Genomic DNA, 26,317 nt, shown 5'->3' with positions numbered 1-26,317 from the left:
GCGAGATCAATTGAAAAAATACAGCCTCTAATGCATACACAAAGTTCTTCTTGATTTGACCTAGTGACCTACCTTTTCTCACCCCAGATGACCCATTTTCGAACTTTATCTAGATTTCATCAAGGCAATATTTTGACCAAATTTCTTTGACGATAAAATAAATTGGAAAAAATGTTGCCTACTTGAATACACAGGTTTTTCTTTGATTTGATCAAGTGACCTACTTTTTGGGACCCCAGATGACCCCATATTCAAACTCGAATCTAGGTCCTCTAGGAATCATTCTGACATATTTCATCGAGATCAATTGAAAATTACAGCCAGTATCGCTTTCTAATTGTGTTCAGTCATTTATTGCTGCCTTAGTTCAGTCCAGGGATGTATTCATTTATCGCAGTTCATAACCCATTTGAGTTATTGCTTATAATTCTATAACTTGTTTCAGTTATTTTAGATCATTACAAAGCTCTCCTGTGCCAATTCCTAATTTGAATGAGGACTTAATTTAATAAATGCATTATTCCTGAATCATTGAACTTTTATCTTTCCAACTATGCAGTAAATTTTTTTATGGCAAGGCTGAATAAGTTTTACGCAAAAGTTTTAAAGCTATAAAACTCTTACCCAACATTCCCCCCCATAGTTATGCTTATTCAGGTCTGATCATGACTAAAAGAGAATTGGATTAACCCACAGTTTGCTACTATTTTTACTTTAAAGGTACACTTTGTGCGAACAGCAAAAGGCCTTTTTGAATAACTTACCTGTGTTAAACTATATATATACCTATTTATAAACTATACCGGTTATAAAATTGCTTGAATTTGTTGAAAAAGTATCTGAATAGGTTACAGTTACACCCCCATTGTAGTTCATCGGATATTAAGAGAACTACACTAGAAAACATTATATCAAAAAAAGGTCTATGGCGGATATAAAAGAAATAGTAATTGTCCTTTTAAAATCCACCAGCTAGTTTATGTTGATCATTGATCACCTGTCCCATATACTTTTGCGGTTCTCGTATCGGGTGGCCTCGGTAGCTCAATTAATACTATAGAGCGTTGGCACGGTAAGCGAAGGTCCGAGGTTTCGGGGAATCCCAGTCGAGGCCTGCACATTTTTCCTGACTGTTAGATCTGGGGCTCGTCCGGGATTCTCACCCTTCGAGCCATGCGGGGCAAACAGTTTGGACAGGGGTGTGCATTCTGAATTCGGTTAACAGTCTGCGGCAGACAACTGGCCGGGAGTGTCAATGTCTTAATAAGAGGGAAAGTGTGTAGCGGCTTCTTGTATCGGGTTCGCCTCGAATTTTAGTCAAACTTAATAGAGCGTTGGCACGGTAAGACGAAGGTCCGTAGTTCGAATCCGGTCGAGGTGCACATTTTTCATTGTGAATGTTTCACTAGTAACCTTAATTTTCCTCATTCCCCAGTCTCAATCACAGCACCCATCTCAAACTCTTTATTCCATACTTCTTGCTATCCGCTTCTGGAATACTCTCCCCAAGGTCACATCCAAGTAGTCCCAGCCTAAATATCTTTATCCTGTTTTCTCATATTCTCGGGGGCCAAAGGGGTTGTTTTTATTCCAGTAACAGATTAACCATTTCATAAACAGCATTTGGGTGCTGTTTTGTAGAAAATGTACTTGGTCTTTCTGATGGAGCTCATAAAATGTTAAAGAAATTATCCATTTAATTATTTTGTTTCTGTATTTGGATATTCACCCGCAGAAATGGACCAAGAGTTCTTGTATTCCCGTGGACCAAATAATTAAGGTGTAGAAATTAAAACAGTAAAAATTACCATTGTGTTATATATAAAAGATATATTCTGTAGTAAATACATCAAGAAATATTACAATTAATTGCATAACAATCTAATTTATGGCAAATTTGCTAACACCACCTGAAAAAAATAGGGATGATTTGAAAATTGAGTAAGCTGATCGTGTCGTCAATATGCATTCAAATCACTTGAAAATTTTCAGTTTGTCAGTTTGGTTTTACCATTCTGTCTAGAACACAGGCACGGGTCCAGCGTATATTTTTTCTGTTTATTAAAAAAAAAATCTGGTTTTTTCACACAAATATACTTTATATAGATCTATGTTAGTCAATGAAAAAATATCGATGACAAAAATCCGGGTCCACAGTATCATAGAGATTAAATAAAATATATGATTACTGTGATCGAGATTTCTTTCATTTGACTAAACTATAAAAGGTTAATTGTGTGAAAAAAGGGATTTTTTATTAAATAAAATCTATATCAATGGACCGTGATAAATAACAAAACATTTTAAATTATTTGACAAACCTGAAGGCAAAAAACGAGATTATGAGAAACCCTGAGAATACGAGAAACTGCGGATACACTGTGATTTAATATATTTTTTGATAAATGCTTTTTCTTACCAAGCTGCCTCTAGGTAAAACAATCCTTTCCATTCAACACAGAGGGACTCCTGTATATTCTGCAGCAGCTAGTTGGTTATACACACTACACACAACCCTCGCGTTTTGAATTGGATGCTTTCATTATTTGTACACGGGTGGCGGGGGATCAGTCGCTACATTCTTATATATTGTTGTTCTACCGTCTATTTATAATGATGGATTAATAAAACTTGTTAACATTTGTATAAAGCTTACGAAATGTTTGTTATTATAAACGCTACAACCGCTGATTAGATCTTATAATAAGATATGATGCATTAACCAAGCTGACACCCTATCTTAGCGTGTTATGAAAATGGACGCGTCGATAAATTTACACATGGCTGGTTTCCCGACTTCTGAGACTTGCGTTTATGATTGAAGAGTGGAAAACGGATACAGTAACTACATACACACGCGTTTGTTTATTCCTTTGTGTGTTGGAATTTATTGTTGGTCTTCCGTCACTGTCCGTTAAGTTAGCGGTTAAAGTTTATTTATATATATGTAATAATAGTAGCATCAACTAAATCTTCTTTTATATAGAAATATTGTTATTGACTTTAAGACCTTTCGACTAATAGAATTTGGGACATCGGTTTTTTGAAAATTCTTCTATCGATCTTTTGATGTGTGGATAATTTGTCTCCTTGAACAATGGCAGTTTACAGATTCAGTTTGTGGATTTCGCTAATGGACTAAATGAGGCATCATTCTGATATTTCTCCACCTCTGGGATACATATTCATCGGGATCCGGGGTGGGGTCCGGGGGGTCCAGACCCCACCTGGGATTTTGGATTTAATGTAAATAACAATTAATTTTAATGTTATTTTGTATAAAAGTGTACTAGGACCCCTCTGGCAGAAAGCATAGAATTTGGACCCCCTGACAGAAATGTGGATCCGCATATGATATTGGAGCCTGTAAATTTATATACTGGGTATACCAATTAACGGGAGTCTTATATTCATTGGACTCTTAATTATAACAAAAGCATTGTATGATAGGCTAAATGCTATTCTGTTTAATTAATTTATATTTTAGCTTAGATTTTGGCAAACAAATCTTCAAAACACCAAGTAAACGTTCCACTACTGTCATTCAAAGAAAGAGGTGGGGAATTTTTAGCATTTCTGCATATACAATTACGTGAATTTCAACTATCAATCTAAAGAAGTTGTTTTAAATTGATCTAAGACAAAGAAAGCATTTTATTTTACATTGGGCCAAACAAAAATATGATAAAGTATGGCAGAAAATAAGCAACTTCACTGAAAATTGCGGTGAAAAATTGCGAAGTTTAATCATATGATATTACACTTCGCTAATTCCTTAATTTCTGGGTTCAGGGTGAAAGAAAAAGAAAGACACTCCAATTTTCAAAAATATGCTAAAAAATCTAAGCACATTGAGCATGAATAATGAGAGAAAAATTGTATAAGCAAATTTTCATGTTAAGTGTCAAAACAGGACATTCACGGTATTATGTATTCCGGTAATTGGTATACCCAGTATATATCGTCTTCAGCTGTTCAGGAGGTTGATAAATATTTTTCTTCTTTAAATTTTTGCCGTGGTTAGGGTTATGTATAACCTTTGATGGTCACTGTTTGACTTAGCATACATACTGGTCTGATCATGCTAAACCCGGACAGAATAGGTTATTTTATCTGTCACTTTTTTTATTTCTGCAAATTGTTAATCAATGGCGGTATATCTAAAAAAAGCCTAACATTTTCTGAAAACTTTATTTATTCAAAATTTATACTTAGTTTAAAAAAGCAAACTACACAGAGTGAAGACCGTGAAAGGGGTTTGTAAACGGGGACCTGTACGAACGTTGGGGACTGGGGGATGATACATTCGACACTTTCTCCATTTATAATTTTCATCGTAAGAATTATATTGAACTTTTCCCCAAAAAAGCTGCAACAGTCATTACTGATCAGATAATGAAAAGTGACCCGATGTCAGGCCTTCATGTGTCGGCAAGTTGAGCATCATCAAAAAAAGCCTCTTCCCCATATGCAGTAATTTTCGATATAAATATTTTTTATAGCAAAATGTAAAGTCATTTATTTATACAGAATATTTACCAATTTTGTTTTTGTTTACACTAGTTGGTGTTGTAAGTGGAACTATTCAGTCGGTGTGTTCATTTTATAAATAAACTGTTTGCAATAAAATATTTCCCAGGTGGTCAACTTTAGCACAGTCCGAGATTTATAATCAAGTACCAGTGTATAGAATCTATACAAAATCCAGTTGATGGGCATTTTGGTCTAGATCTCATTAGCAACTTCCGAATCGATGAAAATTTGCACGCCTGCCGATGCTTTACAATGTATAGATTTAAAATCAGATGATATATATAAAAACTTGGAATATAGCTGAAAGATATGTCACTCGTACGAAACTTGGTCACATAATTAGGGAAGAATTATGTGTTTAGCAGACGGTAAGCTCAGTTGGTAGTGCACTTCGCCATGTAAGCGTGGGGTCCTGGGTTCGGAAAAGCCCCCGGGCTGGCTGAACATTTCTTCTCACCCTGTGGCATTTTCACCCAATGTGGGATGTTTGCTTTGTCAAGTCTTACCAACCCTTGCAATATTATGTACATGGTCTCCGGAATATCGAGGACAAACTTTCAAGTGTAGGGGGGTGGGTATCACATAAGGAAGAATATTGTTGTCAGGCGCCGATTAGCCAAGTTGGTACAGCAAACGCCCTGTAAGCAAGGGATGTTCTGGTTTGAGCACCGGACTGGACTGCACATTTTTCTCACCCTGTTGACAATAAATAGAAAACGATAAATTTTATTCTTGAGTCGGCAAAAGACAAGTAACAATTTCTTATCTTTTAAAAGACATCATCGTACATTAGGGTTTCGAATGACCGATCAGAGATCAGAGCTGCATTTTCGAAGTAACTTGCCAGAGTTTCCACTTTGGTATAACAAGTCTACTATTACATGAAAATATTTATTACTAGTGACTTTAGAAATAAATATCTCACTATTTAATAAATCAATTAGATCTATGATTTTTTCACTGAATATATGCCCAGATGATGCTACAAACATACAAAACTCTGTAGTTTCATTGAATTATTATATTGGATTTTAATGTATAACTTTATTTTAGTTAATGTTTGAGATTTTGCACAGGGAGTCTATATAAAGTCGAGTAAAAAGTAATAAAACCAAGTGAAATTAGCAGGGTTGGCAAAAACTGGGTTTTAAGCATATTTGCCTGTCCATTGGTTAATACTGGGAAAACCGGGTTCTGTTACTGGGCAATATAATATTTTCAGTTGACAATTACTTCAATATACATATTTCAAAAACTTTAGTTGACATAACAACCATATAGTGATTTTTTGCAGTGACACCTGCATGCTATGCTATAAAAATCTATTGAATAGACTTTATTATGATGATAATTGTGCATTATTGAACAAAGATTTGGGGATTAAAGTCTGAACCACTTAAATCTGCCCCATTTTATCTTGAAAATCAACTTTCCAAAGATCACATTGTCATTTCTATCCTATTACCTCGAAACCTGAGAAATGATTTAAAAAAGATTTGCAAAATGTGAAGCTGTGCAGTGTGGTTTGTACCCAAAATTGAGGACTGGAAAGCTCATAGACTTTTTGCAGGGTGTTGGTTTTAGATCAGCCTTAGACCACTCTGTAGGGTACTGTAGCCACAACAAATCCTTCAAGATATGCTGCATCAGCTGTGTCAGCAGAAGAAGGGGGTTTACAAAAATTTGGTAGTATTCACACAAACTCAGAAACACTGACATGGAATAAAAAGACTACAAAACTTGTGTTCATTTACAGTAATGTTTTGTGAAAAGAAGAACTAGATACCATTTGTTACGCCAAAATTTAAATCTATAGTTGTGGACCTGAGAGAATTGTTAATTTGTGTCTGGTGGCGTGTGTAGATTTAAATAGTCAATTTCAAAGTAAATACCGTACTGTGTCCTTTATAATTTCATTTGATCTGTAACTATAAATGTTGAAGAGGTGTTTACTTTCACATGGAAAAATATTTTGTTGGGTAAAAATTACTAAATAAATGATGATTTTGTTAATGAACTGATTGTTTGTTTTACCTATCACTTCACCAAAGGTTTTCAAAGTAAGTAAAACTTAATGTAAGAATTAGCTCACATTTTATAACAAATAGGAAACTCAACTTTTGGTTAAAAAAAATAAGAAAAAACTTTTTATTTGCCCTGTATTGCCAACTTTCTTCTTTTGTAGGAGTACAATTTGCCCAACCCGGATTTTCCCAGGCGGGTTTACCCACCCTGGGCAGGTAGTCAACAACCCTGGAAATTAGTATCATCGCAAATCATGGCAATGTTTTGGAGTTGTTTAAATATGAATAAACACTTAAGCATTCCAGGAAATGAGGGAAGCGTACCCTACCGTAATTTGAAATAAAATAGAGAAAAAAAATTTGGCACCAGAGGGCCACCATTTCATGTATGATTATGAAACAGTATAATTTATCAATAACTTTCAGGGAGGAGGGAGACTTCACTCTTACCCCAAATATAGACAGTGGCCCCTCCTCCCATACCCAGGGATCTCTTGGTTGCTATGCACCTGATAGGTGACAATCAAATATTCTAGATCGGACCTCCACAGGTTAAATGCTGTTCACCTATTCTACTAGTATTATTCAGGAGGTTTTTTAATTAAGTATTGCCACCATTTGGTATATTTATTTTATTAATATAGCACATCAAACATTTTTCTATTCATTTTAAATTCTATTTATTTCCAGATCTTGCCAAGCAAGCAGAGCAGATGGAGTATAGAGCAGACCTCTTTTCTGACTGCAAGTGGCTTGCATTGGATGCCCTAATAAGAAGATTGACTTGACTTTTTAATGCGATCCGTGTATCACACAATAACAACGACGAATATGTTTCATTATATATCTATGATTCCTATTTAGTATACATGTTAATGACCATTGGAAGATTGTGTGGAACATACAAGACTTGGGCCACTTGGCATCATGGTCAAGTTCAGATATCAGTATTCAGGCTGCATACAGTCTACCACTAGCTAATATAACCCTATGAAAGGAGCTGTAGGTATTTCCATGGTGCAGCTATCACCAGTTTCAAAATGGAAACAGGTGGTAAATTTATATTTTACATTATATTTTCATAGATAAAATCCACAGCCCTGATTTGTGACAATTTCGTATGAAAACTTGGTTGAATGTTGATCTTGATGATCTATAGATCAGTTGTTAAATCTGGGTCATGTGGGGTCAAAAATGGTCATTGGCGTAATAAGACTTGTTAAACTCTAGAGACAGCATTTATGACATATCTTAATGAAACTTAGTAGGAATTTTAATCTTGTGTTCTTATAGGTTAAGTTCAAATCTGTTGTCAGTAGGGGTCTAAGAATAGTCACCAGGTCAAATCAGAGGAAAGGCTTACTAGTTAAACACTCTAGAGGCCACATTTATGACCAAAGCTTAATTGAAACTTTGTCAGAATTGTTAATCTTGATCGATCTTTTAGGCCAAGTTCATATTGGGTCAAGTGGGTTCTAAAACAGATCAACAGGTCAAAAAATCAAAGGAAACGTTAGTTAACACTCTTAACGAGGCCACATTTATGACAGTTCTTCATGAAACGTGGTAGAATATTAACTTGTGATCTTTGGTCAAAAATTCAACTCTCGGTTCAGGGGAATGTAAAAAACTAGGTCAGCAGGGTTAAATTCAAAAGTTAAAATTTTTAAGTTTGTAAAACTCATGAGGAAATTAGTCAGAATGTTTGTCTTGATGCTTGATGACCTCTTAGGTCAGTTTGAATTTGGGGTCGCATGGGATCATAAAACTAGGTAACCTGGTCAAAATCAAGGAAAAGCTTGTTAGCATCTAGAAGGTCGCATTTATGACTGCTTCTTCTTGTAACTTGGTCGATTTTACTATTGATGATCTTAAATCAAGTTGGAATCTGGGTCTTGTGGGTTCACAATCTAGGTAATGGACACCAGTCAGATCAAAGGAGAAGCTATATAACACTGTAGAGCCCACATTAATGACATATCTTAATGAAACTTGACCAGAATGTTTATCTTTAAGCACTGCTCCGCGGCCCCTGTTCATGTCTGTTAACCCACGATTACAATAGGTATACAGTAAAAGGCCACACACAAACTTAGCATGCAAATCCACAGGTTGTTTTATAAAGAATTTTATATAAAATATAGACCTATTATGACATGCATGAACTGTTAATAGTAGGACTTTCATTATTTTCAGTGACACGTTTAGGTTAAAGGGTTGGACTGGAGGCAGGTCTTTAATGATCAAAGGTCAAGATCATCTGGGTCAGGTGGGGTCACAAAAAAACAAGGTCCACCAGGTCCAAATCAGTGTAAAGCTTGTAACAATATAGAGGCCACATTGTGACCACATCTTGAATTATCTTCATAAACTTGGTCAGGAATGTTAATCTTTATCTCTTTTAGGTTCGAATCTGGGTCACTGAATAAATTAAAGGAAAAAGGCTAGTTAACACTCTAGAGGCCATATTTATGACCATAATATTTAAGAATTAACTTGGTCAGAATGTTAATCTTTATAATTTTTAGACCTGTCTATTTTCAATCTTGGTCAGGTGTGGTCAGAAACTAGGGTCATCTGGTCAAAATCAAAGTTAAATCTGTTAACTTCTAGAGGCACATTAATGACTGTATCTTCATGAAACTTGGTCAGAATGTAAATTCTTTAATGATCATTAGGTCAGCTTCGAATCTGGGTCTGTGGGGTCACAAACTAGGTCACATTCAAATGCAAACTGAAATGCTTGTTAACACTCTAGAGGTCACATTTTATGACCAAATCTTATCGTAATATGGTTCAAATGTTATACTTGGTGTTTTGGGTGTCTTGGTAAAAGGTCCTAGGCACATGGATTTGAACATTGAAAATGGTTTCCGCTCAGTCAATTTAATGGAGAAGGGTTTCACAGGTACATTGTTATTGATGAGTAGATAGCCCTATGATTTTGGAGTTCACTGGGGTAAAAGGTCGAATGCCACAGGGACATGAACTTTAAAAAATGATTTTCTCTCATTAAATAGAGATGCGTTTCACTATTACTTGGAAACATCACAGGTTTATGGTCATGATGTGTAGATGATCTATTGATTTTGTGGTCAACTGGGTCAAAGTCAGTCACAGGGACATGAACATTAAAAATGGTTTCTGCTCAACTAATGGTGAGGGTTTACCTAGGACCTTGAAACTTAATAGGTTGATTGGTCTGATGTGTACATGACCCTATTTGATTTTGACGGTCACTTGATCAAAGGTCAAGATCACAGGGACCCTGTAACCTAAACTGTTGTTGCTTCATTATACTTCTTGAATTCAAGAATATGCAGACACTTGTTTATCTATTGCAGATGGAGAGTCTCAAGCGAGAAAAAGAAAAGGGGACCTCCTCCTAACAACTTAAAAGGAGGAGATACATTATCTTGCATAGCATTTTTCTCCGAGGGATTGATTCAAACAAGCACATGTGACAAGTTATCCCACTGAACCCCTAAGTTCTACAACAAGGAGACGGACCTCACTGGTGGTCATATATCGACGTTCAAAAAAGGGATTTAAATTTGCCCTTTACCGATTCAAAAACTATGCCATAAGACATGAATCACCCTCCAATTAAAACAAAAACATGGAGTCGAAGGTCAGTCACTTTCAAATCAAGTAACAATTTAAGATATGAGACGATTCTATGCGACAATGAATATGGAGAAGTATAATTGTACTTGAAAATGTTTTAATGGAAATAGAGGAATGTGGAAACTTCTTTGTATTTATTTGGTTCTCATGAAAGGCCTTTGTCATTGATAAGGCATGGCAGATAAGTTGAGTTATTCTTTGTTTTCATCAAAAAGAAAAGTTGAAAAGTCTTAATGTTAAGCTTTTAGGAGTACTAAAAGATGTTTAGAAATATTTGAGATAGAATGTAAAAAACTGGCCCTTCTTAGGGTCTGCTAATTTAGGGCCTTTAAAATAAAATAAAAACATATATGGACTTCTTTTGTAATTGGATTGATGGATTTGTTTCAGTAGCCTTATTATAAGGTCCTCGCATTAAACACGGTTGGGGTTTTAGGAATGTCTCCTTTGACTTATATGAGCCATATAATCAAATAGACTGAAAGATTTTTAGCTAACCTTTGCAAAAGTGCTCAAAGGTGAGCTTTTGTTGTTCGCCTGTGTCTGTAGTCGTTCAACAATTGACTGTAACACTCTAGAAGTCACAATTTTTGGTCTAATGTTAAAGAAACTTGGTCAGAAATGTTACCCTCAATAAAATCTTTGACGTAGTTTCGATAATGGGTCATCTAGGGTCACAAAAACTAGGTCACCAGCCAAATCAAATGAAATGCTGGTTAACACTTAGAGGTCACAATTTTGGCTCAATCTTAATGAACTTGGGTTAGAAATGTTTACCCAAATAAAAAGTTGGAACGAGTTCGATTTTGTGTAATTGGTTTCAAAAACCATAGGTCACAAGGTCTCAAATATTAAAAAGCAAGGAGTGGACGGTAGAGGGAGGAAAAAAGCCGCCAATTATAGGCAGGCTCCAGATAAGATGCGTATTTGCGTAAATTCGTTTGAAATATTGCATTTACGCAGTCATGATCATTTTTAAGGTATACGAATAAAAAAAAAAAAACGTATAAGAAAATTACAGAAACTCATGCAATGACTTTTTACTAGAGTTAAAAACAAACTATGAATCATCTAAGTCTTTACGTAACAAAGCACGGTTCAGCTTAATTCTCCCACACAAAACGTTACATACGCATGATTGGTACTTTATAGTTAAACTATATTATATACCATTGCATTCGTTAAGGTCAATAGTTGGGAAACAATATGATGGTACGATGTAGTGTATTCTAAAGCGGTATGTTGATCTGATATTGTAAAAAGTGAACAAACACTACGCTTCTTTAAACCAAAAAGAACGATCATTAAGAATATTTAATGCTATATTGAGTATTCTATTGGATTCGTAGTAGCGGTTTTGTAAGCCAGAGTAAACCAAGGGAGAACAAAAAGCAAAAACTTGAATGCCAGAATTGGAAACTAAACTGCCAAACAAATTCATGGGTGTTACACCAAAGTAAATAAATATGTTATAAAACCCGTTTTCTTTTTTTTTTCATTTACAAATTTTCAGGGTAAACCATTACTCTAGTAATTTCAGAGTTTACCAATATTACTCATTCACAAAAATTTGCTGAGGTAAATACTTTCATCAGGCCAACAAAATTATCTGGAGCTTGTATTGGTCAATGAAAAAAAGTGCAGTTGTAGTCAGGGAAAGTCAGGTAAGGAATAGTTTGGGGATTTCATTTTCTCAACTAAGGTGGCAACCGGAGAAGAAATGTCTATTATATGTTTGTTACTAAGCTTAATTATACAATACTTATCACATATTGTGTTTTTTAATGTGTAGACTAGAGAAGTTTCCAATGAAAAGAACAGCATATTGCATTTGTATTTATTAATTGAAAATATTTTAACTGTATGCAAGTTTCTTGTGTGAATTTATTTTTTATTCCGTTCATCATGTTCATGTACTGAAAACCTAGGTTGTCATTTCGTTTCGAACACATAGGGAAGCAAGGGATTTAATTAAATTGTGACTTTATGATTCCGAGTAATAGATCGTTTTCAAACTGTAACTATGATCACTCTACTGTACTGAAAAAATATTTTACGGTTCTGATATTTTATTGGTGTTCAAAAATGTTACCATTAGTTTGATTGTTTAGCCATATCTTTCATCCATTAGTAAACATTACATAAAAGAGTAATGGGTTGATTGATTGAAGTGCTGTTTGTAGGAAAAAAAAGTGTACTTTATTTAGCAGGGCCTCAACTGGGCCTCAAAAGTTGATAGCCACTTTTTTTAGCTCAGCGGTGAGCTATTCTGATCACTCACTGTCCGGCGTCGGCGTCGTCCTGTTAAACTTTTACTTTAACGACATCTCCTATAACTGCTGGGCCAATTGCATCCATCCAACTTCACAGGAAAGTTCCTTGGGTGAAGTGTACAAAAAAAAGTCGTTCAAAGAATTGAATTCCATGCAGAACCGAAAGGAAAAAAAAAAAAAAAAAGAAAAAAAAAAACTTTAAAATCTGCTTCTCACAAAACATGGAAATCCCTAGAGGCTTAGATATTTGGTGTTGAAGCATTGATAGTGGACTCTACAAATTGTTCAAATCATGACCCGGGGTCACAATTGACCCCGCCCCAGGGGTCACTTGATTTTACATAGGAAAATTTAAAAATCTTCTTCTCAAAAACCAGAAGCCCTAGAACTTAGATATGGACCTGTAGCATTGCTAGTGGACCTCTACTAAAGTTGTTCAAAATCATGTCCAGGATCAAATTGACCCCGCCACAAGGGACACTTGATTTTACATAGATTTCTTATAGGAAAATATTCAAAATTTTTTTTAAAAATAAACCACCCCGTAATCTTTTCAGCAAGGGCCTAGAGCCTTAGATATTTGACATGTCGCATTGCCTAGTGGACTCTACAAACTATGTTAAATCACTGACCCCTGGGGTCCAAAATTGACCCCGCCCCAGGGGTCACTTAATTTATATAGGAAACTACCTTCAAAAATTTTCTTAAAATAAACCAGAAGGCCTAGATATTAGATATCTTGACAAGAAGCATTGACTAGTAGTTTTCTACAAAATTTGTTCAAATCATGACCCCGGGTCCAGTTGAGCTCGCCCCATGGGGTTGCTTGATTGTACATAGAAAATCTTCAAAATTGGCATAAAAAATAAACCAGAAGGCCTAGATCTTAGATATTTGATATGATAACGTTGCAAATTGACCCCGCCCCATGGGGGTTACTTGATTGTACATAGAAAAAACCTTCAATATTTTCTTAAAATAAACCAGAAGGCCTAGTGCCTAGATTATTGGACATGTAGCATTGCTAGTGAACCTCTACAAAATTTGTTTCAAAATCAAGGACCCCCGGGTCCAAAATTGACACCGCCCCCTGGGGTCACTTAATTTTATATAGAGAGAATCTAAAATTTTTTTTAAAAATAACCAGAAGGCTACTAGTAGCTTCTACAAACCTTTGTTCAAACATAATGACCCCCGGAGGTTCCAATTGAGAACCCATGGGGTTACTTGATTGTACATAGAATAAAAATCTTCAATATTTGCTAAAAATTAACAAGAAGGCTAGATCTTAGACCATATTTGATATGTATCTTGCCTAGATAGACTTCTACAGACTTTGTTCAATTCATGTCCCTGGGGTAAAAAATGGCACCGCACAGGGCGTGGTGTTACTTGATGATACATCGGAAAAATCTTCAAATTTTTCCTAAAATATGTTTGACCATTTGAAACATGTAGCTCTAATACTCAGGTGAGCGATCCAGGTCTCATGACCTCTTGTTAGAGAAACTGCCAAATTGAAGCTGAATTGCTGAAATTTTGCAACCTTTTAATAAATTCTTGTACCACTCATGGTGAGCTTTTGTAACTGATCATATTTCCTCTCTGGGTTATCCATCTGTCAACAATTTGTAAAAAATTTACTTCAAAATCACAGGGCAAATTTACACCAAAATTAACAGGAATTATCTTAGGTGACCCCCTACCAAAATTGTTTAAAGATTCATTTTCATTTTTGGAATTGTATAATGTCCATTGTTTGATATTACATGTCTACAAAACAGAATATGTTTTTCCTGTATCATTTACATGATGGGCATATATATGTATTAATTTTTAGCTCAACTATACGAAGAATACAGGAGGGCTATCCTATGACCTGGCATTGGCGTCTTTCCGGTCCCCACCTTAGTTGAAAGTTGTTTACACTTTTTTTAGCACCTGTACATGTGACAAGGTGAGGCTTTTTGTGATCACCCTTCGTACGTCGACCGTCTGTAAACGTCAGTAGCGGACGTGCGTGAACAATTTCTTGTCTGACGATAGTGGTTTCATATATGATTTATTTAACCAAACTCCTGCTCACAACTGGTATCACCATTAAGATCACGGTTCCTTTTTGAACTGGCCATTATGGGATCCAGAGTTATGGCCCTGGAAAGGGGCCAAAATTAGCTATTTTTGACCATGTCTGACAATAGCAGCTTTATTATGTCTCCCCCAGGGAGACATATTGTTTTTGCCCTGTCATCCGTTCCTCCGTACGTCACACTTCATTTCGAGAAATAACTGGGAGAACCATTTGACCTAGAACTTCAAACTTATAGTGTTGTAGGGCTGCTGGGTAGACGACCCTATTGTTTTTGGTGGGTCACTCCGTCAAAAGGTCAAGGTCACAGGGGCCTGAACATTTGAAAACCATTTCCGATCAATAAACTTGAGAACACTCGACCCAAGAATGTTGAAATTCCATAGGATGATTGGTCATGAAGAAGGTAGATTGGCCCCTATTGTTTTTGGGGTCGCTCCTATGGAAAGGTCATGGTCACAGGGGGCCATGACATTGAAAACCATGTCCGATCCAATAACTAGAGAACCACTTGACCGAATGTTGAAACTTCATAGGATGCATTTGTCATGAAGAGTAGATGACCCCTATTGCATTTTGGGGTCACTCCGTATTCAAGGTCAAGGTCTCAAGGGCTGAACATTGAAAACATTTCCGGTCAGTAACTTGAGAACCACTTGACCCAGAATTGTTGAAACTTAATAGGATGATTGGTATGCAGAAGTAGTGACCCCTAACGATTTTGGGTTCACTCTGTGAAAGGTCAAGTCACAGGGGGCCCGAAACCCGAACATTGAAACCATTTCCGGTCAGAAACTTGAGAATCCACTTGACCAGAATGGATGAAACTTCATAGGATGATGGTTCATGCAGAGTAGATGACCTAACGAGTTAAGGGTCACTCTTGTTTTAAAGGTCAAGGCCAGGGCCAGAACATGGAAAACATTTCCATCAATAACTTGAGAACTTCTCGACCAGAATGTTGAAACTTCATTGGATGATTGTTCATGCAGAAGTAAAAATGACCCCTATTGTTTTTGGGGTCACTCGTTAAATGTCAAGTCACAGGGGCATGACTGAACATTGATATAACAGTTCCGATGATAATTTGAGAACAACCTTTTGACCAGAATGTTGATACTTCATTGGGTGATTGAACATGCAGAGTAGTTGACCCCTATTGATTTTGGGTCAGTCTATTAAAGGTCAAGGGTCACAGGAGCCTGTTTATAAAATCATTTTTTTGGAAAATAACTTGAGAAGCACTTGATCTACATTGTTGTGAAACTTAAATAAGCTGATTGGACATGCAGGGTAGATGGACCCCTATTTAGTTTTGAGGTCACTTGATCAATGGTCAAGGTCACAGGGCCTGAACAGTGACTTGAGAAACACTAGGCCATGAGTGTTGAAATTTAGTGGGATGACTGGACATTGCCAAGTAGATGATTCCTTATTGCAGCCAACCATCGTGTCTCTTTGACTTACGCCTCCCCTGACCCCTATGACTTCTTGCCTATAGGACTTTTGCATTTGGGAGACATGCGCTTTTTACAAAAGCATTTTCTAGTTATGATTTGATATTAAACCAACTTGCACAAATTGTATCACCATAAGATTTGGTTCCTTTCTCTGAACTGGCGAGTTCCGTTATGGGTTCCAGAGTGAGGCCCCTGAAAGGGCCAGAATTAGCTATTTTGGACCTTGTCTGCACAATAGCAGCTTATATTTTGTTTTGTATTTAATCAGGATTGCTCAAAACTAGTGTTCACATCAGATCTCGGTTTCTTTCTTGAATCGGCCAGTCCATAATGTGTTCCAGAGTTATGCGCGCACTCCTGAAAGGGTCAAAATTAGCTATTTTGACCTTGTCTGCACAAAAAGCAGTTCACTTTTTGATTTGATTTTACCCAAACTTGCACACAACTTGTACCACCACAGATCTTTGCTTCCTTTCTTCATCTGGCAGATTCTTCATGGGTTCAGAGTTATGGCCCCTTAAAGTCCAAAAATGGCTATTTTGGCTTTGCAGCCATTATTGAGTCTTCATTTATGGTTTTATTTGATACAACTTCGACAAATATTCTTTAACAAACAATAAATTTGGATTCATGACAATCAGATCAAATTGTAGGTTCAGAGATATTTTATATCTGATTACCTCCCTGATTGTAATCAAAAGGGATTTATATCAGTAACGTACTTACAGGACTTATCTGATATTTCATTATTGTTATTAGTTTGGACTGAGACAATCGGGGTAGATAACTATGGACTTATTTTTTGTCAAAATTTACCTCCTTTTTTCAAATTTAAATGGATATATCTCCGTAACTAATGAAGTTATGATCTGAAATTTCATTTATGTCAACAGATTTATTGGCAGATCCTTTCTTTTTGTTTCACTTACAATATTTTTTTTTCGTAATTATTCCCTTTACGTTTACTATAAATAGCTTATTTTTAGTAACTTTTTTATTACTGGCCGCTGGGGAAAAACCGGAGACCACTTTTCTGTGTGGTACACCATGGATTGGTCCTCCAATTATTAGGTGTATTTTGAATATCTGTACCATGTAAGAATTTTTTTTATTTTTGGTTAAATTTCTTCATTTTGATGATCCTGTCCTTTGGACTTAGATATTTTTTCTGGGACCTTCTTGTCCTCAAGTTGCAATGATACAGGTAGTGAGAGATATAGGGCCATCATGGCCCTCTTGTTTTCTTTTTTTGTCATACGCTATATCATACTTGTGGGGGGAGGGTGTGCATTTGTCACAACAGCTCTTGAATGACGCTTTGTTTTACTTATGTTAGACTTTTGTGTTATTTTTATTATGTTCATAAGTATTTGTTTTGGTATTTTTTTAAATAAATAAGAACTCATTTAATATATGTGTTGAAATTTTCAGTAATTGGTTGGTATTTTTTTCAAAATGGTATTAAGTGGCATTTGTATGAACAAATGATTTGACAAAATGAAAAGAATTTTTAAATGCAATTTGGAAATTTGTTTGCAGTTACTAACAATTCTGGACTGTTCAAAATCAAAAATGTCAGAACTGAAGTATTCTTTTGCATGGGACCTGGATTTGTTTGTTATGTACGAACAAAATTCCAAATTGACTGTTTTGGGCATTTTAAGTTAATTCTTTTTCAGTCTCTCATTTGTTCGTTCATATGAACAAATGCAGGCTGGCTCATACGAACAAATGATTGTGAATGAAAAAGAATTTTTTAAAGCATTTCGGAATTTTGTTTCATTTACAAACAAATTGGGCCTGTTCGAACTGAATATCAGGATTGAAAAATAATCTGGAAGGATTTGTTCGTACGTACGAACAAAAATTCCAAATTGCACTTTTTTAAGAATAAATTCTTTCAGTTCTCTCATTTGTTCGTACGTATAAAAAAATGATAGTGAGAAATAAATGAATAAGATTTTTAAAAGCGGTTTGGAATTTTGTTCGTACGACCGAACAAAATCTGGGCTGTTTGAACAGAATATCAGAATTGAGAAAAAAAAATATGGACAGGATATGTTCGTACGTACAATACAAAAATTCCAAAGTGCATTTTTTTAAGAATAAATTCTTTTTCAGTTCTTCATTTTGTTGTACGTACGAAACAAATGATATGGAGAATGGAGTTTTTAAAGCGGTTCGGAATTTTTGTTCGTTTCGCCCGAACAAATCTGGGCTTGTTTGAACAGAATAATCAGAATTGAAAAAAAAATATGGACAGGGATTGTGTAGTACGATCAAAATTCCAAATTGCGCATTTTTTTAAAGAATATAAAATTCTTTTTCAGTTCTCTCCACCTTGTTCGTAGTACGAACAAATCGGAATGTTCGTACGTCGAACAAATGATAGTGAAAAGAAATGAAAAATGGAACTTTTTAAAGCAGTTTGGAATATTGTTTCATACGTCCCGAACAAAATCTGGGCTGTTTGAACAGAAATCAGAATTGGAAAAAAAATATGGACAGGATTTGTTCGTAGTACGAACAAAATTCCAAATTTGCATTTTTTTAAAGAAATAAATTCTTTTTCAGTTCTCTCATTTCTTTCGTATGTACGAACAGATTCCAGATGTTCGTACGTACGAACAAAAGATAGTGAGAAATGAAAAAAGACTTTTTTTAAGCAGTTTGGAAGTTTGTTCGTCCGTCCGAACATATCTGGGTGTTTGAACAGAATTTCGAATTGAAAAAAATATGGACAGGATTTGTTAGATACGTACGAACAAATTCCAAATTGCATTTTTTTTAAAGAATAAATGCTTTGTGCAGTTCTTCTCTTTATGTTCGTACGTCACGAAAAATGATAGTGAGAATTGAAAATAATGAAAAAGATTTTTTATGCAGTTGGGAATTTTGTTCGTACGTCCGAACAAATCTGGGCTGTTGAACAGAATATCAGATTGTAAAATAATATGGACAGGACTTTTGTTCGTTCGTAACGAACAAAATTCTAAAATTGCATTTTTTTTAGAATTAAATTCTTTTTCGGTTCTCTCATTTGTTCGTACGTACGAACAATTCAGGCTGTTCATACGTTATGAACAAATGATAGTGAGAAATGAAAAAGAAATTTTAAAGCCTATTTTGGAATTTTGTTCGGACGTCGAACAAATCGGGCTTGTTTGAACCGAATATCAGAATTGAAAAATAATATGGACAGGATTTGTTCGTAGTACAAACAAAATTCCCAATTGCATTTTTTTCAGAAATAATTCTTTTTCAGTTCTCTCATTTGTTCGTACGTACGAACAAATCCAGGACTGTTACATACGTATGAACCAAATGATGTGAGAAATGAAAAAGAAATTTTATAGCTATTTTGGAATTTTGTTCGGACGTTCGAACAAATCTGAGCTATTTTGAACAGAGTCAGAACTGAAAAATTACACGGAATATGATTATTGTTCGTACGTACGAACAGCCAGGATTTGTTCGTACGTACGAACAAAAATTCCAAATTGAATTTAAAAATGTGAGAAATGAAAAGAATTTGTGAATTTTATTCGGATTTGGTTCGTACGTTACGAACAAATTTTGATTTTCTGTTGCTGTGGTCTGCGCTTTCTTCAATTTTTGCTGTGATTTTCACCAGTAAAAACTCCGTATAGCGGCAATAAACAGGGACAGACCGGGATGATCTCTTTTATTCCGGAAGCAGATTGTTGTTTTTTTTTTTATGAGGATTGTAAAAGGTTCTTTTACGAAAAACTTCACCTAGTGAATACATACCCTTTTTGTTTCATTAATTCAAAGAACATACGTTATAGAATGAGATATAACAGAACGAAAACTTTTCACCGTCGGGAAAAAAAAGATATGTTATGAGATATGAAAACTAACAGGTAATTTTGAGGTCTCATTTCGCCGCCCCCAAGTGGGCGAGTTTTTAAATAGTTGTTTAAATACTTTTTTTTAAACCAATTCGTGAATATTTAGAACTTCCAAAATGAACTTCGTTTACGTATGTGTAGAAAAAAAAAACAAATGCGGACCATTTTCACGGTTATAGCGGAATAACTAGCTTTTCCGTGAGAAATGCAGGTACCGCAAGTTGGCGCTCTTCGATACAATAAATGACGGGAATTAGGTAAAAAATATCTCTGTGTATTTTTGCTTTTTTTTTGAAAAAAAGAAAACAGTCTTCAGTCTTTATTCAGATAAATTTTCATTTGTGCGCGTTAATTCTTGATATATTTCGTCTAAGGTATGGAGCCACCTTAAAGAAATACAAGTTGATTTTCAAATATCTAAGTATATACGTTTGCCAGAAATTACTTCTAAACTGTTATGATAATTATTTGTACAACATATTAGTAATTTGTACTATAAAATAAAGAAGTGTGATCATATTACTGTTGTTTCGCAATTAAATACTTAACAGTGACAAACGTGTAAATTGTTGGTACATCTTTTTATATCAGACATTCGGAACATGTTTTATACAGTTCACAGAGCAACACATTCAAGTGCCCTATATGTCGACAGGAATATGATGTTGAAATGTTTGAATGTGTAAGACGAGTAACAGGCGGCAGAACTTCTTCCGAGTCTGATCAATTTCCGGTTCAACCTACTGAAATGACAAGGGCTTTAACGTCAAGCAGGTATGGACACTTACTAGGTTTAAACGCTGCTAAAGCGGTAAAATGTAATTTATCTATTGTAACTGGAAGTAGTTAAAAAGACAGGACAAGACAGATATGTTTAAGAAAAAAATTTTAATAGCATTCACTCAAAAAAGGTGATATTATTTTTGTTTAGTTTCTTCGGCATTACCTTTATGTTTTAATGTTCACACCAGCGCTCCTTACCCCCACCCAACAAGATACGCATACATGCTTTATTTATAAGGACCCCATTGGAAATAACTAGAAATACTTTATGGGTTATCCTGTGATATATATGTCACAAAATTTATTTATCTTTATATAAAAGAGCTAGTCCATTTTTCTTTAATATCAATCTGAGATATAAGATATAGCTATTTCTGTGATATAACTGAATGTATACTTGTAATGATGTTGGTTTTTATAATGTGATATTTGTAATATTTGTATACACGACATATATATTCACGAATAAATCTATCTATCTATGCTCATCCCATACAATAAATATCAACGTTAGCTCCAGATGTGTCAAATTCAAAGGTGGCTCAGTAAGAATTAAATTTCTAAACCATAATGTTCAAGATAGAAAGATTGCTGAACCTTGATCTTAAATGAAAAACAAATAATGCTATGCTTCTTTTCAATTCGTTGTGTCTGTGATTTTTGAAAGATGCAAAGATATATTCTTAATTACCCGTTCATGGTGTGAAAATAGTTTTACCAGAAACAAAGCTTTGACTTTCTTGATTTTTCTTTCTGAGTCGGTTAGTTTTTCTTTGTCTTGTGAAAAATACATTTTGGTAAATGATTAATATACTATTCAAAATAAAACATTTTAACGGTTTATGAGCGTTCGACAGAATATAAATAGAAATTGATGAATTTGAACTTTTTTATTTTAGGTCCAGTAATCGCGAGACTGTCGAATCAAATTTAGAGTGTTTTTACTCAATGGGTAAGCGTGTTCTCTTCATTTCGCTTGCTTTGTACACTGCAATTGTAGGTTAAAATCTAATCAGTTTTGAATTATCTTTCATTGCATAGTCCTTAACATTGCATGCCTTTGGTATAGTACTGCACAATTGTTAGATAGTTGTTATGTTTGGAAAACAACATTTTATGGACATTTTACCGGAGCATTTCGACAGGTAAAATTTTCAAATTACCTTCCTTTTATAAGAAATAGATTTTATTTCAGTTGATATACAACAAAACCTTTTCGTAAAATGAATGTATTTTTCTATCAACAATAATTCTGTGCTAAAATCACTTTACTAACAAATTGTTGTGATATTAAAGGAAATGCTTTTTCCAGATTTGCAGTCTTAACACCATAGGACATGAGTAGGAGTATTTTGGACGTTGAATTAAAAAAAAATGAAATTTAATATTAATATCTTAGTTCATTCATTTATATGGGATATGCCTACGAGTGAAAAAAAAATGTTAATAATAAAAACCTTACTTTTTTATATGTTCTGTGTTTTCTGTTTATTTTCGGAATGGTTCATATATGAAGTTTGTGATTTTATAATTGTTACTTATCGTGTATCAGCTGTGGGTTTACTATCACCATCAGTAAGTTTCAAAGATAATTGACCTTTTTGGTACTTTAAAAGGTTTATGAAATACGAAATGTGAGGCATCCGAGAGTTAAATGATTAGATGTTCAACACCAGGCCAGTGTTACTAAGGCTTAGCTGATTATAAAGATGAGCTGCTAAATAAGATTTGAAGCAGATCTTAATTTCGTTCTCTTACGTGGCCGAAGTAGAAGTAAACTATCTTAAAGTCATAAAGGTCGCCACGTACCTGAACGCAGCAATGTTGTTACAATTTGTTTGGTTTAGTTCTTTTGTGTCAAAGATGTCATTCATTGTAATTTCATAGAATTGTATAGAAAGATCCACTGAACCGTTGCAAGTGTCTTGAAAGATGTCGCATACATCATTATCTCGCATCAACAGCCTCAAACCAGCCGAGTCTATTGATTATGGGTTTTATTTCATTTTCTGTTGTTTTTTTTTATTTATTTGTTGTTTTTTTTTTCTAAATTACTTTTTGTGATATTCTATAGATCAAATTGATATAAATCCAATGCCATATTGAAATATTCATCATCCATTGGCAACAAATACTTTCTTTTTAGCTTGCAGTTGTGGAAACAGATGTGGAAACAGTTGTGGGAAAAAGCTATACGTTCTGGGGATTATAGGTAAAATCATATTTACTAGTATCTCTAATAAGTATCTGATTTAAGGAACGCCCTGAGACCTTTCTCAGCGGGGAATTATTCTATTCACACTGTCTTGTCTCGCTTGTCGAAATTTGGGTAAGGTTGAGGTTGGCATGCCCTTAACGCGTTTAAACCCTCCTTTATATAAGTTACTGACCGTTCCATGGCGGTTCCCTATTTTCACCTTGGCTTTCCCTGTTGAATATTCATTCTTGTTTTTTTTTCCATATCCCCCTGTCACCTCCTCTCTTGTATTTACCCCTAGCGCCCCATTCTTGTATTTTGCATGTAATTAAAGTGTACTTGTTGTTGGATTTCCCCCTGACACCTCCTCTCTTGTATTTACCCCTAGCGCCCCATTCTTGTATTTTGCATGTAATTAAAATATACTTGTTGTTGGATTTTTGAAGCAACCGTCTTCTATATTTTTCCATTGCACTTTATTTTTGTTACGGGCCTACTTTGCAATTCATGACTCATCCATCTCAGTCATTAATCCCTGTGTTTCTTTCAATCCGCCAAGTACAACTACTCAAACAATCATGCAGATTAAATTAGCTGGACTCGTGGGCTGCTCATCTAAAATAGTACGAGTGTATGAGTTAGGATTGATCAGTACACAGTCATAAATGTCCTACTCCTATCAGACAGAATTATATAATTCGGCAGATTGATTTTTTATTTGAAACTAAAAATGACACTAACGTTTTTTCCTGTGTTTCTATTTATTTATAGTTCCATGCCTAAGAATCTAAACGGTTTAGATATTTATAATTAAGACGCAAAAGACGCAAAAGAGGCATTTTGTTTCTATTACAAAGGTGTATACATATTAAATATTAAAATAGGCATGAACCTGCTATTATATAAACAAATATTGTAATACCAGCAGACGCTATATTTAAAACGTTCGTTTTAACAGTGTAAAAAACAAAAGAAACATTTAATCATTTGGCATCATTTAACAATGCTTAAAAATATAAAGGTTACCTTTATTGAACCACAAAACCTAAAATAATACTTTCTATTTACACTTCCTGGTATGCAAGAAAAAACGATGATGTATAAAATCCGTATATGAAGCCAGAAGTATTCGTTTTGATACAATTAATGTCATTTCTAGTTGTATTAATAGCTACATTTTCTTCATGCAATACTGAATCATATACATGTACCCTGTAATATCTACCTGTTTTGTTATGTTTCTTTAAGTTTACAGTTAACTGTTTAAATCATCATTTTTAGTCTAATGATAAGAGAAATTGAAGAATATTATGCCAGAAGGGTGTTTCGAATTTGTTTCTGTCAAGCAAAGCCCAGCTATCTACATCATTTTGTTTATAAGTAAAATTTATTAATTTTTATAAATTTTAGAAAGACTTCTGTACTCAGTTTCTAAAATGCACCATTTCCAACTTGTAATCTCGTGCTTACTGTTTGAGTTAATTTTAAATGCATCCAGCAGTTGGGGTGTAGTTTGCGAATTAATTTATCGGCCCTTTGCAAATGAATTATTACATGTTTGAAGTTTGTAGTTTATCTGTGTTTGAATATTGTTGTGACAATAGTCGTAAGTAACTTTTGTAGTTTCACATAAGGTTTAGTTACGAAACCCAACCCTTCTGAATCATACAAAACCCTCAAAATCATTTTTGTTAAAATAACAGGCCCATAGGCAGTTCCAAAAATATTCATTATCATTTACATTTAAGGTACAGAAAGTGTAATGGGCGGGAATTTTAAAACAAGTTGCACCCCTGATAATATGTTTAAATAATAGCAATCATATATCGTGTAATATTGATTCGCTGAGCAAACCCAGGAGATGTTCTAGTTAGCTATTAAATCTGATTAACTGCTACTTGCCAAGCAGTAATATTTTCGAAGTAAAGTCATCCATGCTCAAATAAGAAATTAAGAATATTTTTGTTATTTTATGGATGGATACAATTTTTGTTCATTTGCTTAGTCACTTATTGTTGCAACCCAGTCTGATCTAAGATTAAAGAAATTGCAATTTAAGTTTGAATATCAAGAAAGAGGAGAAAATTATGTTGTTAGAGGAGAAAAAGTTAGAAATGCGAAGAGGAGAGAGCAATTTGATTTAGTAATGACTAAATAGAAGTGGCAAGTAAGAGAACGGAGCAGTCTCCAAGTTCTTCTAACTTTTATTTCACCAAACATATTAGGTTAGTTTCCTTTCGAACAAAACGAAGCTGATAAATATTTCATGCATTTTGAAAGGAGCGGATAATCCCAAGGAAACATCTTTCATAATATTGTTCTCACTGTTAAAGTCTGTGAAATTTATACACAACTGCAAAGCTCAAACGTCAAAGAATTGATTTTATTTGATATTTGGTGTACACCAAAGAAGACAGGAATTATTAATGATAAGCTTGGACAGCTAATGTTAACTAAAAAACTATGTGCATTGGCATAAAAGCTGATAATTTTACACGTATTCATAAACGTTTAACCAATTGTTTAAAACAAGAAACCTTTTTTTTTCTGAAAATACTCATAGGTTCTTATCTGTTTACAGACCTTTCCAAAAATCTAAATTTTACAGGCAATAAACCTACTGAAATACCCATTACTCTAAAGGAAAAAAGACGAGATCTTAATCCCAGTCTTGCCTAATATAAATACTATTATTGACTCTATCATGGAGATTTATGAGCCATTTACTAGCGTTTATGTATCACTTATTAGTGATTCTGCCAACCTATTTAAACCTTAAGGAATAGAGCTTCTCAATCGTTTTTGTTTTCGTGCAGATGTCCTGCCTTTGTCTAAGAAGACTTCTTGTATAATAATTGAACTTGTTCAAAGGTTGGAGTGTTGCTTTTTTCAGTACCCGTCCATAATATATATTAAACCTCAGGTTTAGTTCCTTGTTCTGTAACTTTGGATGTTAGACCTGATTTACCATTTACTGTTAGGAAATGACTTACCTGAAGATAAGGTTGTAGTTAATTTACTTGTACTGGCAGACCTTGTTTGCGTCATAAAGCTGATCCAAATCAGCAGCAAATTCATGATTATTACCATTCGTGTTCAGTTACCCGTCCCGTGTCTAAGAAAGCCATTGAGAGTGACCTTGTGTCAGGCATTGATTTGTCTGATACCATTATAAATGAAACATTTAGTTCTGAGACAGATAAAATTGTTTCTTCAGATCTGTCTGTTCAAATAATAGACTCACAGAACTTTGATCATTTCATTTTCAGTGACAGATATTTAAATTCGCTGTTAAGGTTACTGCTTATTATCAGGACAATGTGATGTAAATAAAATATACCACAAAATCTTACATCTGAAAATCATTTCTGTTTGCCAATTTTAGAATCTGATGTGTCCAAATTTTGTAGGTTTTGTCATGATACATGTCAAATGGTATACTATAAGAAAAAGCCAAAC

At 34.6% G+C, this 26,317-nt stretch overlaps 1 protein-coding gene across 1 annotated transcript in view; it reads left to right on the top strand.

Moving 5' to 3' along the window:
* Positions 1-26,317, top strand: part of LOC123548437 (uncharacterized) — a 65,371-nt gene that overhangs the window by 27,402 nt on the left and 11,652 nt on the right. Inside the window, exons 7-9 of the mRNA XM_053524774.1 lie at positions 20,494-20,652; positions 21,561-21,613; positions 22,808-22,873. Coding sequence (XP_053380749.1) covers positions 20,494-20,652; positions 21,561-21,613; positions 22,808-22,873 — 278 coding nt within the window. The remainder of the gene's footprint in view (positions 1-20,493; positions 20,653-21,560; positions 21,614-22,807; positions 22,874-26,317) is intronic.

Source organism: Mercenaria mercenaria, chromosome 15 (genome assembly GCF_021730395.1).
Source record: "Mercenaria mercenaria strain notata chromosome 15, MADL_Memer_1, whole genome shotgun sequence".
Classification (NCBI taxonomy): Eukaryota; Metazoa; Mollusca; class Bivalvia; order Venerida; family Veneridae; genus Mercenaria; species Mercenaria mercenaria.
Note: the sequence above shows the minus strand (reverse complement) of the source record. Positions and strands in the feature narration are given on the sequence as shown.